This window comes from Acanthochromis polyacanthus, chromosome 3 (genome assembly GCF_021347895.1).
Source record: "Acanthochromis polyacanthus isolate Apoly-LR-REF ecotype Palm Island chromosome 3, KAUST_Apoly_ChrSc, whole genome shotgun sequence".
In the NCBI taxonomy this organism is placed as follows: Eukaryota; Metazoa; Chordata; class Actinopteri; family Pomacentridae; genus Acanthochromis; species Acanthochromis polyacanthus.
In genome coordinates, this window is record NC_067115.1 from 22,000,896 (window position 1) to 22,018,296 (window position 17,401).

A 17,401-nucleotide genomic window follows, 5' to 3' on the forward strand; every position below is an offset into this window, starting at 1 on the left:
GGCTACCTCTCTCACTGCACGTCTCTTAAATGTTCACAACACTCCAAGCTTAATCTGGAAACTTCTGATTGGCATGCAAACACCGTCTCTGATGTGATTCTGTGTCATTCAAGGCATCTGTTTAGTTTGGGTTTCCCTCGGGTGTGTGACGAGAAGATCCCATTTACCAGAAAAAGATACACAAACAAAGAAAAATGCTCCTAAATGTGTTTTGTATAAACAAACTATACTCATCTTTCATTTAATCCTATTTATCATTAGTTATTTCACCCAATTAGTTGTGACTGAATTTCTATCTCTCTGCCATGTGAAAGGCTGCACCACTTTTCTAATGAATGCAATGTTATGTGTTTTTATGAGAGGACAAATTATTTTCAGCGTTAAGTCGCTAGAATCAGGACTTCATGGTGTTTTTAGAGCAGCTAAGAAGTGTTGTTAGACAAACATGAAGTGATTTTACTGTTATTCTTGTACTAGAACCTGATAAAATACGTGCCGTTGTCAGTTTGTTAAGTAGAGCTGCAACTGGTACAGTCTTATTCTGCAATAAAAAAGCCACTTCCATAAGGTTCAGTTTTTATTCAATCTGTTCAGAGAGCTGTTGTTTGGAAGACGTAGTTTGTGCTGCAGTTGAATTGTCCTGTGCGGAGCATGAGAGGCGCTATTATTTTGTCCACCTCATCTAGGTCAGTCATTCAGAGCAGAGTAGTTTTAATTTCAGTCCCAAGTGTCTCGGATAAAGAAAGCTTTGCCTACCTGGCTTTTACCGTGAGAGTGGCCATTATTCTTCTGAATATTCTCTCTGGAACAAGGATAAACACAAGAAACAGACTGAGCATTAACAAATAAGAATAAAAGTGAGACAGAGCTCAGCATCTGTCCTCAACCTAGTTGCTGTCATTTACAGTGATTCATACAGTTCAAGTTCAAGATGCTTTTGTTCAAAGAGATTTCACTGTCTTGCTTAAGAACACTGAAACAGGCAGATACTACAGTGTTTCTCAGCATTGTTTTTTAAAATATTGATAACTAAACCTTACAGTAGTGCTTTAAAGTAACAAGAAACTGTGCTGTTACTGTCACACAGCCATTGTTTATTGATGTTGGATTCATTACTGTGTTTCTACACTGACTGTTTGTGCAGTGTTAGGAATCTATTAAACAGAAATCCTTTCAACCCTCCTGTGTGAACCTACTTTATTTCAGTTGTGCAAATGCTGCAAACAGTTTGGAGTACTATATGAAAACAATTCGTCTACAACAACACAATAATGACATTAATGGTTAAAACCCTGACCATATGTAGGCGCAGAACTGAAGCATCAAACATGAAATTTTAATGGAATCAAGGATTTCATTTAAATAAAAAGGATGCAAAAAAGCCAGCAGATAACTGTGTTCTCTGCACTTATAATTATGTGTAAAATACACGCGCTCACAGACACATAAACACTAAGACAGGAAGTCAAAGTTATGCAAAACACCAGCAGCTTAAGTGTTTAGTATAACCTGCTGAAGTGTTTCGTATAAAATTCTTTGCGGATCGTCAACCACGTACGTAAAATAGGTCAGAATGATGTAAAACCATCGGGACACATCACCACTCCTGACCAGAAAGGCTTTTGTGTTGCCATTGGCGAATTTAAAGTCTTCTCAGGCCCTATAATTGACCCTTTTTAATTGCCCCCTGGGGACAAATAAAGTTTTCTGAATCTGAATAAGTTCAGATAAGAGTCCTAATCATCCTGCTGTTGCTCTTCACATTTCCAATAACTCAGTTCAACAACATGTTTCTCTTAACTTTAACGTCCTTCAGTTTAACATTGATTAACAAAAGAACACAGCCATTGCTCCTTTCTTTAAACTCTGGTATTCTGTGAAGCCCCCTGCACTTACGAGTGTGTTTTCTTTTATTCTTGTTAATCAGGCCTCTGCTCAGATGAAAAATGACTGAAACTACACTGGATTATCAGCTCCAGGTACTGATAGGATCAACTAAAAGTGCTATTTGTCCAGCATAAACAGCTGCAACACTGTAAACCAAAGAAATCAGAGATATGTTCATCAAGTTATAAACAGCATTTGTTGATGATTATCCTACAGAAACAAACAAAAAATAAACAAAAAATACAAGCCTTTGCATTAAAGCCATAATTCTTTTAGCTGCCTTTAAAGATAGCTGATGCTTCCAGTTTCACTACAAAAACAGTCATGCTTTACTGTCTCTTGAACTCTAGCGTCTTTCCAGGACAATTTTCCCTTAAATAAAAAGTAGCTTGTTGAGCCATTTTTCAGGTTTTGCAGGTGTCCCTTTTAGGCTGCATCCTTGCCAGCACCCACACTTGTGTGACACATTTCCAGTAATCACTGCAATTTTCCTTAAGGCTGGAAGATGCATTGATTGTTTATCAGAGCTCGCTGGGAAATAAGGACATCTTGGGACTCCTGCAAATGCAAAATACTTTCACATACTGTGCAGTCCTGCTCAGATGATTTACGAAAACTAATCAACTGGAGTCCTGAGAGGATGAATACAACTGAGACATTAAATGGAGGCATGTATTAATATACCAGAATATCAATTATGTGATTTTTGAATGGTTTCTGTCTAATATTTTTTTAAGGTATAGAGTACATTTATCAATTATTTGATAAAGGGATGTATTTGATGTAGGTCATAAGTCAGATATACAGAATTCACCTTTGCCTTGACTTTATATTGCATCTAACATGTCAAAAAACTGTGATTACCTTCATTAATATTGGCCCTAAAACTAGTCTACAGGCACAGTACTGCCGACAAAGTGGCCTGGTAGGGAGTAGGAGACTGAGGTGAGATGTGAGATGCCCCTGAATCCAAAACAGTATTAAAGAAAGAGTGCAGCAAATGCACATCAACTACAGTATCTTGTGTGTTGGTGTTTTTACGACATGGAACATACTTGCTGCCAACTATCTGGTGCTGCATGAATGCGCACTTAAGTGTTCAAGAACACAAGTGTGGGCATATGGACAGCCTCAACACGCATACAGGGGGCATACGGCACATAATAAACCTGCAAGCCACTTGCTGCTATTAAACTATGATCTTGTTGTATTCATGGAAAGTGTCTCTGCACCTTTTATCAACTCTTTTCTGCACGCACATGTGGATGTCAGCAGTGCAGCAATTTTAAAACAATGTTTCAGAAAGAGTTAAGAAAAAAAGAACATCAGTCTGAAACTGTATCGAACAGAAACTATAGTCTTGTTTTGTGACTTGGAGAAAAAATGTTTAAAAATCTAATCTGGGGTTCTGTTTAGGAGAGTTTTAAATTAGAAGCAGAAAAAGGTTTTTCAGCTGTTAAACTGTTGAGAAACTCTTGACCTATTGAGTTAATCTACACCCAAGTTGGGCGTGGACTTAAAGAGTAACAGTCCGACCAGTACACAGACATTCCTCCTGACCAGTGACTGAGAACAAAAGGCCTCCTTCCAAATACAGTTTTATTCAAATAACATGATCCCACAGAAGACGAGAGAAAGACAAAAACAGGTTGCTGACATGCTGGATGCTGGCATGTCAGGTAGGGCCCCACTTGAACATCATCAACTCCACCATTTATCGTCTAAGAAACCATCTTGTCCCCCAGAATATCCACTATTAACACCAAAACCTTCAGGAAGAGTGGGACAACATTACACAAACCACATCGACAACCTCATTACCTCTATGTGTTGCAGATGTGTGAATCATTACTGACTGTCAATGTCTGGTCTACGACCTCACTCTTTATCTGCCCACTATCAGTTCAAATATAGCACATTTTGCTGATTCATGATGATCATTCTGTTCAAAGATGCTATGAGCTTTAACAACAAATACTTATTCCCCAATGTATAGAAGACTCCACAGTATTGATAAAAATCGGATCTGCTGCATTTATATTGTTGTTCAGTAAGTAAAAAACTGAGGGACATAAAAGAAGACTGCACGTTTTGTCTTTCTTTCTTTTCAGAGACATTACAGACACTTCTATTTATTCTTTAAACTTTTCCATTTCTCTTTGCTCTATTTGTCAAAGAGCCATCACGTTCTCTGCCGGCTAGCGTTTCTCATCACATTGGGTGAAAGGTAAGCCCCTCCTCCTCTGAGCGGTGATTAGTCCAGACGGTAGCGCACATGTCTGCGTAGCCAATAACATCTTCAGGTCATATCACGTGGTTATCTACACCCGGAAAACCATGGTAGTGACTGAAAGGCTGTTTGAGTAAATTAGCTGAAAATCAGTGTCAGTTTTGCTGTCTGACGTCGAAACGTTTACTTTTATTTTACATTCTCGTGTTGTTTTCGGTGCCATGATACAGGCTTTGAAAGGCGTCAGACACCTGACATCCAGCACAATGAAGCAAGCAGGTAACAGCAGTTTGAGGGGGGATCCGGCTAATAATTGGTTTATTAGCGTAAAGAATCGTGTTTGCATGAAAGTTAGATGTTGTAAAGATGTTCATGAACTGAAATAGCCGTGGATTAGAGTATATTCAGGTCACAGAGCGTTGTTTTTTTTCTAGAAAATTGATGAAGGCCGTTTAAGAACAGGTTAAAAATGTTTTCTTTTTATTATTCAGTTAAGAGAGACGGTGAGGATTACATGTTTTAGACGAAGCTTTGAGGGGTTATAAACATTGTCTGTTTGTTCATTTTTAAGAAAAAACAGAAGTTGTTTGTGTGACCTTAAGATGGCACAAACAAACTAGGGGCCACTTCAACCCTCCTGTTGTCTTCATTTACGGGCACCAAAAAATATTGTTTCCTTGTCAGAAAAAATCCAAAAATTCAGCAATAAATAAATAAATCTTCAAATTTCTGAAAATTTGCAAAACCTCTAGGAAGAACAATAATTCCTTTAAAGTTTCTTTTCAAATTTTTTATATATTAAAAAAATCCCCAAATTTGGCAAGAAAATTCTTGTAAATATTTTTTTAAAAATGAGTGAAAGTCTTCCAGAAAATCCCGAAAGTATCTAAAGTGATTGCATATATATCGGTAAAACTTGAAATATTTTCTTTAAGAACATTCACAAAAATCAACCAAAATCCATCAAAATTCGACAAAGGTCACTTTGTCTTGTGTTCTTAAAACTTTTTTCGTGTTTCTTTTTTTTTCCACCAAAAAATGTTCAAAAAATTTCCTGAAAATGTGGACATCAGAAGTCTCACTGATTTTTTTTTTTTTTTTTCTCCCACATTTTCAAAATTTAAAATGGGTCAGTTTTGACCTGCAGGACAACACCAGGGTTAAACCAGTATATGTTGTTGTGTTGTCCAGGTTCTTTCAAAATCTTTTAAATTAACTTAGTACAGGACATACAAGCACACAGCCTGTTTATTGGGAGTGATTCTAACTGTTAAATGTTGTCAAATACCTTTTTTTTTTTTTTTTAAAAAAAGTGGATTATTTGATAAAGTTGATTTCTTATTTGGATACTGAAAAAGTATCAGTGTACAATATTTGTGTAACTTTAAAAGGCTAAACAACTGGTAGAAATGTAGTTTTTCAGTTAAATGACAGAAAATTTAGTACTGGAGCAAAAATGGCAAACATCTGTTGCTTTTTCACATAGATTTGATCTACTGTAGTTTGATTTTGGGCTTTTTGACAATGTCATCGTGGGCTTTCAGAACTTGTGGTGGATATTTTTTTCACAATTTCTCCATCAAATGTTAGTATAAATAATTGACAGAATATTTAGTAGTGAAAATAACCTTTTATTGCATCATAACTGCCACTCAGCCAAAGTGCTTTTCGAAAGAGGAATTGGATAAATGTTGCCTGACAAGCTTACATATTAAGATTAAGACCCTATAGTGTGGTTTATAAATGTGACTTTTTCTAAGCAAGTATTTTAGTTTAATCCCTACATGGATATCTAAAATAGAAATTTACCTGACTAAACTGAATTGTAAGGTTAAGATGGGAAAGCCCAACAAATCCAAAGATTTACTAGCAGAGTGTTTCTCAAAGTAGGGAGGAGACTTCTCTGAAACAGGAAGGAGAGAGAAGACGCCAAATAAATACAAACAATAGTTTATGTGAGTGCGTGGAGGAAATGACAAGGATCAACACATGTGAAGGCAGCCATGTGAAAGAGATAGCTAAGGGTAAGCATATGGCTAAATAAAAAAACTTGGAAATATAAGGGCAAAAAATACCGAAAAAATCCACTGAAATCAGGAAAATGACGAACAGAAAACAACAGTGGCTAGGAGCAAAGACGACAAGAACACATTCAGGGAGCTCTGAAAGCTGTGGGAAAAACAGGTGAGCTTTTTATTCTGATTTGGAATTACCAGAAGTAGGAGAGGATTTGGTGTGAAACATCCAGAGCCTGGGTCTAAAATCATATTTTCTCATTTGGGAAGTGAGGCAGCCTCGGTTCTGAGACTGGTTTGAGTCCAAAACTTCAACACTTTCAACCTATAATCACAGAGAAAGCAGCGAATCCTCTAGTTTGAAGAGGTGCTGTTTTGTTTAAATCAGTTAAATCTATCATCGCAATTGTTGATGTTCAATTTCTGCTTGTCGGCCAAACATGTAATTAGCTAATTGTGCCATTAGTACACAAAATTCATTCCTAGAAGCAAGCAAACCTTTTCCCGGCAAACGCTATTTACAGACCTGTTGCGGTGGCATTTTACATTCAGAACTGAAACTGATTCTGCCACCAGTTCAGTGTGCAACAGCAGGTGGATGCCACAAATATTCCTAAACACTTAAAGTGCTGTGTTGTGTCCAGTTTCAGAGCTCTCTGTGCCGGTGCCATGGGGGGAGATCAGAGGGAAAGTCTGGGGTCCTGGTCACGGTCATCCTGTGCTGTGCCTGCACGGCTGGGCTGATAACTGCGGTTCATTCAACACCCTGATTCCTCTTCTACCCAAAGGTGATTTCTATTTTTGTGAGCTGGATATCTGTTTTAAAATGTAACGCTGTTTGCTCACAGCATCCCACTTTGTTAATCACTTCAGATTTTGTCCAAAGCGTTCTTTTCGAGCTGTTGTAGTTTTGGGAAAGCGCTGTGAAATGATGATTCTTTCTTAATTTTCCATTTTTTTCAACAGCACAGTTCATCATTTAACTTTCACATGAATATGTTCAGCTGCTCCTGCTTCCACTCCCACTGTGCGAAAATTTTTAGAGCAACAGGTCAAATTTTAGAGCAAATATTGTTTGAATAAGTGCTTCATTTTCCACAACTGTTTGCTTTTACGAGACTATCCCGCTCTTTCATCTGCATGTTGTCCGTTTAATTTGATTTTGCCTCTTTGAAAGCATGTGACTGTGCAGAGCAGCTTGTGGTTGCAGGTGCAGCAGCTCAGCTGGTAGAACATCTGCGTCTCCTCCTAAATGACTGGAACATTTTTTCTGGGTTACACTCATGTTCTTTGATAATTATTTACTACTGGTGCCTAGAACCAGGATTTTATAATTGTAGCTGGCTAATTGGGGATTCTTTGGGTGAGGACGCTGAAATCTGCCGTACTGTTAGTTTTCTTTTGTTTATTGTACAAGAGTGTTGCGTTACAGAAATACTGAATCACTTAGTGAGACACAATCCCTTCTTCTCTCTCTCTCTCTTTCCAACCAGAGTGTCGATTTGTGGCGGTGGACCTGCCAGGTCACGGCCGCTCATCTCATCGCCCTCCTGGAATTTTGCCCATCTTTGCTTCATACTTGATGGACGTACGCAGAGTCATTGACGGTGTGTGTGTGTGTGTGTGTGTGTGTGTGTGTGTGTGTGTGTGTGTGTGTGTGTGTGTGTGTGTGTGTGTGTGTGTGTGTGTGTGTGTGTGTGTGTGTGTGTGTGTGTGTGTGTGTGTGTGTGTGTGTGTGTGTGTGTGTGTGTGTGTGTGTGTGTGTGTGTGTGTGTGTGTGTGTGTGTGTGTGTGTTCAAGGAGGTGCAAAACATGTTTAGCCACTAATTCAAATCAAACATGAGTGTTTGTTCAGACAGCAGGCTAGAAGGAATATAGAGTGTGAACAGCAATTCAATTTCACTAGTTGTCAGCTTTCAGTGGATTATTTGTCTTGAATATACACTGACAGTCATTAAAAACTTTGACACCATATTTTTCAACATAATTTTTATTTGAAGCCCGAAACTGGATTTTCTTCATATGAATCATTTGTTTAGCATACTGGCATACAGAAACAAAAATCTAAAGTTTCAAGAATGATTTCAAAATAAAGAATTTCACAAAAGAAAACAGCACCTGCCGAACACAAAGTCACAACAGTCAATACCGAGTATGGCCTCCATTTGCTTCGATGCAGGCAGCAATCCGTCGGCGCATGCTTTGGACCAGGCTTCTGATTGTGGGTTGGAAACAGCCCATACGCCTGGCTACATCACTGTAGCTCAAACCGGCCTCCACCATACCCAGTGCCCGGAGACGACGTTCATGTGATAGACGCGGCATGATGCTGTTCACTGGACTGACAATGGTGGCCTTTTTTGGGCCTTTATATAGGCCTTCAAAACCCATTCTCAAACTGTGCAGATACTCACTGAGTAATGCTTGGTGTGTATTTGGTTCACTTTTGCTAAGTGACCAACCCATGTGCAATGAATCATGACAAAATGACAACTCATCATTATCTCAACTACCAGGGCACTAGATCATCAGTAAATCCACAATGAATAATTACAACCCCCCTACAAGTAGAATTCTGCGTACATTTCTACCTCAAAGTTTCTATTGACTGTCAGTATATAAACAGATTGTGTCATATCGAATTCTCTTGTAAAAAAATGTATGATCTTGGGCAAATTTTACGCTTACTGAACATAGGAACAGCTTTTGTGTTGCTTCAAGAAGCTGAGAGAAACGCTGGAAGAGATGCCGTGGCACTTAACATGCTGCATTTATTGTTCATTACCGCTCAAAGGCAAAACTGACATTACAGAGTCAATGCAGCCAACAGAGCTGCAGCTTCTGTGCTGGTCTGACCGTGGTCCTATGTATGCCACGTATACTTTGGCTGTCCTGTAACTGCTCTGCACTGCTCCTGTTCACAGGAACTACGGCAGCATTGTTAAGCCAAGCAGGATTTGAGCCTCTGGTGCTTCAGATGAGACAGATGTTTTGCCAACACATCACAGGAGTTCAGAAATACAGCAGCTTTAATGCAGCACTCCGCTAACAAAAACATGTACTGCACAAAGTTTAATCAATTCATTAATTATGCCCCGAATAATTACTGTTTCCGTTATTGCTGTGGTCACCCATCATTAGTTTTCTGTTCATGTTTGCCAACACTGTCACGCTTCCTCCTAAAGGTGCTCCAGGGTGGTTTTTTTTCTACGTTCAACATAATAGCTAAAAATCTGCAGGTGAAGCAGTTGCAATGGCAGCCAGCAAGGAAACCTGATATTATCTTAGACTCGTATTTTTCTATAATGACAGTAATTTCTCAAATAGTTCAAGTATTCAGCATGCAGTGCACCGAAGCCAGAAGTATAACAACTGAAGCACAGCCAAAGTTCTGTCATCCTGCAGTCACAATCAGAGCTACTTTCAGCTTACACAGAGGTTAACCAGCTCCACTAGTTATCCATCCAGCTGCAGTGATTCAGACTTTGGCGACAGCTGAAGATGCACCCGTTCACACTGTGGTCAGAACCAGCGGCCGTCTACTGCATAATGCATAATCCAATATCCTAGTACTCAACCTTCTCTGCGCATCAGAGGGAATGCAAAATGTATAAATGTATGAAGTAGAGTTCCCTCTGTGACCTTTCTGTGGCTCAGCAGGAAACTTAACTCAAGGTCCACTTATGAACCTCGTCCAGAGCTTTCATGCTGTTTTTAGAAATTAGGAAAGAAAATAATAAACTCATTTGAGGCAATTAAACGCCACACTGTGAGGAAGTTAACCACTGTGCTGAAAGTTAACAACACGCCATGTAAAGACCCTTTAATGAATGTTTTTTTTTTTTACCCGTATTGTCTTAATGACAGCTGAATCACAACAGTGATGTTTCCTTTGAACTAAAAATGGTCTCTGTTCTGTGATGAGATTGTGAAACAGGGCTGATGATGTGTGAAATTACTCCCACAGCGCTGCAGTGGAGCAGATTCTCCATCATAGGCCACAGCATGGGTGAGTGCAGCGATATGAGAACTTTAAAATATCTGTGGGATGTTTTATTTATGTGTCGGCCTTCTTTTTGTCCTTTTAATTTCAGGTGGTAACATCGGTGGAATGGTAAGCGACCTGTTAGATCATAATTGATGCATAATTGAGACCGCTGGATTGTGTGTAATCGTCGTCCTTATGGTGTTTTCCACAGTTCAGTGCTTTGTATCCTGACATGGTGGATGCCCTCGTACTGCTGGACTCCTACGGATTTTTTCCCACAGATGTGGTACTTTTTTTTTCTTTTTTAAAAAAAATTGACAACATTTTTCATTGATACAGCTGCCAAATCCACATATTCTGTGAATCACCGGCCAAACATTAAATCCTGCAGAGTGTATCACTGTATTGAGGATGCCATGAAAAAATAATAGAATAAAGCAATAGTTATGAATCCAAATAGAATAGTAATTTTAATAACAATAATATTGTATCAATGATTTCATAAAAAGATATAAAATTAATCATGCTGCCTTCTAAAAACAATGAAAAAATGCTTGCTTTTCACCCAGTACTTAAGTTTTAGGGTCTGAATGAACGTTAATTTATTTACAAAAAAATGTTGTTCAATTCAAGGAGATGAGTGACTCTAATCTATGGTTTTCAGTGGACCTGCTGAATTATGTTTCATTTTTATGGGTTGTCCGTTTCATTGTGATGAACACAGTTTATGTTGAATGTCTTGAGGGGGTTTCATCAAATTTGAATCAAGTGTTCTCTTGACCCAATCAGACTTTGGTAATGAAAGGTCACTTTGTCTTCTGGGCAAAATTATGAAGTGATGCTATTTTATGTCTAAAAAAAATCAAAGGTCAACTTTACCATGATGTCATGATGTTGTGCAAATCACTTCACTGGATGTTTATTAACCCCATAACTCAGGAACAGAGGCAGAGCTAGATGGAAACTGCAATTTGACTGCAGCATCCCTCCTTTAGTAAAACCAGTCGAATCCTTTGCTTAACACACACAAAAAAGAGGCAATTAAAGACAGAGATTCAAGATAGTATTAAGAGTTTCAAGCAAGAATTAAACATATGAGTGTGATTTGCAGAGGAAAGAGTTGACCTGCTAAAAGTATCATCTGTGTTTGCAACCAGAGACTGATTTAATTAGCATACGACCTTTTTTTAAAGCTTGATCTGAAACAAAATCACACAAAAAAAGTGTAATTCTACGAAGAACAAGCTCTGCCTCCCACCTGCCCTTCACAGTTTTTACACAGGGCTCTAATTTGTTGTTTAGTTAACGGTGAAGGAATATACTTGATTCTCTGCAGCTTTTCTCTGCGATGCTAATGATGGAGAAAATATTTCCATATTTATCTACACCAGGGGTCTCAGACTATGAGCCTGCAAGACAGTTTCATGAAGCCTCCCACGTGTTTGGAATTTATTGTTTCATCTGGCCCACTGTTATTGTAATTTTCCCCCAGTTTGCTTTTGTACAAGTGATCATTAGCACAAGAATGAGATCCTTATTTCACATTTAGCAGTGAATTACCGGCACAACCTGCCAGCATTAACATTTTAGCTGCGCTCTGATTAAAGGTGTGATTCTTTTATTTTTTAGGGGGGAAACAAAGAGAAGAAATGAGTGTTTGAGAAGCAGACGGTGAATTATTTTCTCCTGAAGGTTAATGTGATGGCGTCTTTCTAATTTGCATCAAAGGCCATTTTTTTTTAGGAAATTTCCCTACTGAGCACCCGGAGCTTTATATACAAAATTGAGTGCAAGCATTTAAAATTTATTGTTGTTTTCTTTCCAGTGTTCCAGCGCCTGTCTAGTGACCTCCAGCTAATTTCCGTTTGATTTACTGTAAAAGTCTTCATAACTTCATGCCAGCACCTAAAGAACTCCTCACTGTGAGACAATAAAGAAGGATGTAGCTGTTTGACATTTTGAAAGGCATCACATTGAAGAAATGCTTTTAGCCACCAATGTGTAATTGACTCTGGCACATCTTTGTCCTTTGTGTCTGTGTTAACGATTCGCAATATATTACTGCAATGTGCCTTCATAATATGTCACAGTGAGCCGCCCTGTACTGTCAGCTCCTGTCAGTAATGTTTACTTGCTCTCCTCATTATTTATGTGTGTTTTCTTGCAGAAAGAAATCCCCGGGTTGATGAGGCAGGGGTTAGATGAGTTGATTCAGTTTGAGAAAAAGAAGGAAGAGAAGAAGGAACGAGTTTACACTTATGAGAAGGCAGTGGAGAGGTATCGCACCGTCCTGTTTCTGCATTTATAAAAGACTAGTGAGCAGCCACTCATCCACTACCTGTCTTTGTATGATTTTCAGGCTGTTGGCTGGAAACCAGTCTCTGTCTGAACAGTCTGCAAAAATTCTCCTGGAAAGAGGTCTAGTTGAAGTTGAAGGAGGTATAAATTTATCTTCCTCTGCTTTTATGTTGCTGCATCTCAGTAGAAAAATGGTTGCTCTTATGCTGTAAGTGTGTTCTTCTCTTGCAGGATTCGTGTTCTCCCGAGACTTTCGTATTAACCTGGTAGGTGACTTCTGGACTGCACTATTTCCCCCCTTGTTGTACAGAAATATGTAGACTGTGATTTGTTTTGTTTTCAGAAAAACGTAGCACGCACTACTATGGAGCAGTGTTGGGAGATCCAGCCGAGGATGCAAGCCTCTGTGCTAGTGATTCTGTAAGACATGCTTCTGCCTCATGTTTACTTATTACATGCATAATTCTGCAGCGTACCAGACTAAATACACATGCAATCTCTTCTTTGTCTTGACAGAGCAGAAAACGGCTTAGAAAAAACATTTGCTGAACCGAAACGAAAGCAATTTACATCGGCGCTTTTGCAGGCCTATAGGGACCGAAATGTGAGTGCACTTTTGTAGACTGTGTGAAGCAGGTTCACTTGCATCTTTGTGTTTATTTTTAGGCATCAAGCGTGCGTAATTGTGTCAAGCCGACTGACAGACGGATGCAACAGCAGCAGCGTAGTAGAGAGAACAATGTCTCAGAGGCAGCAGGAATGTTTATAGCTGTGCACCTCAACACTGACCTACATACTGCAACTTGGTCAAGCGCTGCTGATGAGGGAGAGCGGAGGATGTAAATCCGTTAAACGTCTCCAGTGAGCTACCAGCTGGTGATGGAAAGACACTGTGCAACAAAAGAGACGCTTCCATTGTCAAAATAATTCAGTATTTCCATAATGACACGAATGCATATGATAGATGTCACTGTGAAAGAAGCTGCTCGTAGTGATGAAGCTACAGAGAATTATCAGCTGAATCTGCAGCTCCCCGCGGCTTTGCAGAGCTTTCAAGAGAGTTTCAACTCATTATGTGTTCAGCCTGCAACTTTACTCTTCGGATTCTCTGTCACTGCTGTCGTCGTGCCGTTTTTGCCTGCAGCAGGTAGTTTTCAGCAAAAAGCAGCTCTATAAATCTGCTGTGTACTACCTGCTCAGCATCTAGCAGAGGACAGAGCCAAAACATTTAGCAGCTAAAGAGACAGATGTTTCCCACAGCTGAAACAGAATATAGAACAGGATGACTAAAATCACCTCAAATGAGGAGGATTTAATTTTACTTAATCACATACAGTGCTGTGAAAGAGTCCATAAAAACCAATAGACGAGTCAGATTTCTGATCTGTGTGCGAGTAAAATGGCCTTGGCAATAAATCATGACCAAACTTAAAATTTCTACAATTTCTGCATCACTAACGGAATACTCGTAGGTTCCCATGACAACATAACACTGCTGTAACTGCACAGCTCCATTCAGTGGAATTAGCATTGCACTCCTCAGCAGGTTTGCAGATGCAGCATTTTTCCTCTGCTGAAAGTCCATGTTGCTCCTAGAGTCATCGGGACATAATTTGGTTAAAGGGAGACGCTTCTTACAACCGATTTAAATTTGTATCTTTGAACATAATCTGTTTCCGACCAGGTTAGCTCCACTGCTTAAGTCACAGTGTTGATATAGTAGGTTAAAGGAGAGCCACCTTTGCGACACTGAACATTTAGGTACAACGTGCCTCACCAACCCGCTAATCTGGCTTTGTAGCACATCTCTCAGGACTCAGTTATTTCAGTGATGTTGGTGTCATCTTCTCACCTTGTTTCTGGCCATAAAGTTATTGCAAGTTTAAATGAATCATCTGTGTTTCTTTCAGCACACGGTGGTGACTGTTCCCGGCGATCATCACGTCCACCTGAATAAACCTGAAGTCGTCGCTCCATTTGTGTCGGATTTCCTGCAGACCAGAGTTCTGTCAAGTGCTGGTCCTGTGCCGACTTCTAAGTTATAGCAAACACACACAAACATCAGAATTACAAAAGCCATAGCAACAAGAATAACTTTTGTATTGACAGTTGAGAGTTAATGTACACTCAACAAAAATATAAACGCAACACTTTTGTTTTTGCTCCCATTTTTTATGAGATGAACTCAAAGATAAGATACACAATATCACCATTTCTCTCAAATATTGTTCACAAATCTGTCTAAATCTGTGATAGTGAGCACTTCTCCTTTGCTGAGATAATCCATCCCACCTCACAGGTGTGCCATATCAAGATGCTGATTAGACACCATGATTAGTGCACAGGTGTGCCTTAGACTGCCCACAATAAAAGGCCACTCTGAAAGGTGCAGTTTTGTTTTATGGGGGGGGCAGGGGTCCACTCCTCTTCAATGGCTGTGTGAAGTTGCTGGATATTGGCGGGAACTGGTACACGCTGTCGTATACGCCGATCCAGAGCATCCCAAATATGCTCAATGGGTGACATGTCCAGTGAGTATGCTGGCCATGCAAGAACTGGGACGTTTTCAGCTTCCAAGAATTCCGTACAGATCCTTGCAACATGGGGCCGTGCATTATCCTGCTGCAATGTGAGGCGATGTTCTTGGATGTATGGCACAACAATGGGCCTCAGGATCTCATCACGGTATCTCTGTGCATTCAAAATGACATCAATAAAATGCACCTGTGTTCTTCGTCCATAATAGACGCCTGCCCATACCATAACCCCACCGACATCAGAAGACCGCTCACCCACACGATGCCACACACGCTGTCTGCCATCTGCCCTGAACAGTGTAAACCAGGATTCATCCGTGAAGAGAACACCTCTCCAACGTGCCAGACGCCATCCAATGTGAGCATTTGCCAAATCAAGTTGGTTACGACGACGAACTGGAGTCAGGTGGAGACCCCGATGACGAGCATGCAGATGAGCTTCCCTGAGACGGTTTCTGACAGTTTGTGCAGAAATTCTTTGGTTATGCAAATCGATTGTTTCAGCAGCTGTCCGAGTGGCTGGTCTCAGACCATCTTGGAGGTGAACATGCTGGATGTGGAGGTCCTGGGCTGGTGTGGTTACACGTGGTCTGCGGTTGTGAGGCTGGTTGGATGTACTGCCAAATTCTCTGAAACACCTTTGGAGACGGCTTATGGTAGAGAAATGAACATTCAATACACGAGCAACAGCTCTGGTTGACATTCCTGCTGTCAGCATGCCAATTGCACGCTCCCTGAAATCTTGCCACATCTGTGGCATTGTGCTGTGTGATAAAACTGCACCTTTCAGAGTGGCCTTTTATTGTGGGCAGTCTAAGGCACACCTGTGCACTAATCATGGTGTCTAATCAGCATCTTGATATGGCACACCTGTGAGGTGGGATGGATTATCTCAGCAAAGGAGAAGTGCTCACTATCACAGATTTAGACAGATTTGGGAACTATGTTTGAGAGAAATGGTGATATTGTGTATGTGGAAAAAGTTTTAGATCTTTGAGTTCATCTCATAAAAAATGGGAGCAAAAACAAAAGTGTTGCGTTTATTTTTGTGTTGAGTGTATTTCTACTTGACTGTTTACACTCATTTTTGCCTTAAATCTCAGTTTAACATCAGCCAGCCAGCCATATGTTACTCATGAATTATTTTAAGTATGTAAATAGATACTAAAAGTGTTGATTTGAGTAACAGTAGCATCATGAGCAGTCTAGGCCTTGTCATATAAAGCTGCCTAACTTAAACCCCAGATGAAATGTTTTGCCTTCTGATCTGGTGAAGCTGTTTCGCTCACAACCAGCTCAGTTCAGCCTGTATTTAACATGTCTTCTCCAGTGTCCTGACCCCAGTTATCCTTTCATCTTTATGCAGTTTTGTAAGGAAGAATGATAATCCTGTCACCGCATTGATCTAAAGCTTGTCATTCAAATCATTTAAAGTAAGAGTGAAAACATGTTCATTGTACAGATCTGTGCCGCTGGGTTCAAGGAGTGTGTGAAGCATCCATATTTTAGAATTTGTAGATGGTGAGGTGGGATTCCTTGTAATTTGATCTAAGTAAAAAAAAACTTCATATAATGGGAGAGCCTTGATCTCTCTCTCACTGACATCCAGTAACTCCTGGAGAATGACTTGGATAACACCAACACTGACTGGGAACAGGCCAAAGTCAGTGGAAATCAAACAGCTTATTTACAACATTTAGCATTAAGCAGAAAGCACAGCTTCACATGAAATGAATTGTGTGAGCATTTTTTAGATGAAGCATTTGTAACAACAGTCTGTTATTTTAATACTTGTATAGTTCTGAATAAAACTTCACTGTAATCCATCCTGAAGAACATAGAGCACCCAGCAATGTCTGGCTCTATCACCTCGTGTCTTCTGCCTTTGAGGAACGATTGAAATTCACTGTGGAGGTTGAAGTCCATTAATATTTTAACAGTTGCACAGTTTCTCTGAAGTTTGTGTCCACATGTTTAATGTCAAAAGTCAGTGATGGAAGAAAAGGTTTGTTCCACAGTGAGAGCTGAGGACAAATCTGAAGAAGTAGGATCTCTCCTTTACAGGATGTTTGCAGTAACACGTTAAATCAGACGTTTGATAAAATGCTTTGATTTTAGAGAAACCGCAGCTAAGCATTCATGAAAATAGAACCTAAAACTGCAGGAATAAATAAACAATTTTGAACATTTAACTTTGAAATGTAAAAGGTCTTTTCATTTTGTTAGTACAATTGCTGTAAAGACTTTCCTAAAATATGTTTATTCTTCTCCAAATCCTCACAAATAAAGTTGCATTTTGTGACTTTCATCCAAAAACGTGATCAAGGACAGCTATTAAATGACTTTGAATGAATCTTGACATGATACGTAAAATAAAATATGTAGAACATCACAGACAGAAGCTCAAAGGGAGGAAAACAGTGCTGCTAGCTCACAAATATGCTGT

General features: G+C 39.6%; 1 protein-coding gene across 2 annotated transcripts; it reads left to right on the plus strand.

The window, feature by feature from the left end:
• The first annotated feature begins 4,203 nt into the window (after positions 1-4,203).
• serhl (serine hydrolase like) lies at positions 4,204-17,147 on the plus strand. Of its 2 annotated transcripts, none has more exons than XR_002595553.2 (12): positions 4,204-4,396; positions 6,777-6,920; positions 7,626-7,739; positions 10,100-10,141; positions 10,227-10,246; positions 10,332-10,406; positions 12,288-12,397; positions 12,480-12,559; positions 12,650-12,684; positions 12,762-12,838; positions 12,940-13,022; positions 14,329-14,478. XR_002595553.2 is itself a non-coding variant. In XM_022190640.2 (12 exons), the coding sequence occupies exons 1-12, from the start codon at positions 4,339-4,341 to the stop codon at positions 14,461-14,463; spliced, it is 978 nt and encodes a 325-aa protein (XP_022046332.1). In that variant the 5' UTR covers positions 4,204-4,338; the 3' UTR covers positions 14,464-17,147. The 2 variants fall into 2 exon arrangements, 1 of the variants encoding a protein (XP_022046332.1); XM_022190640.2 differs by having other exon boundaries at positions 12,935-13,022; positions 14,329-17,147.
• Positions 17,148-17,401: the final 254 nt, after the last annotated feature.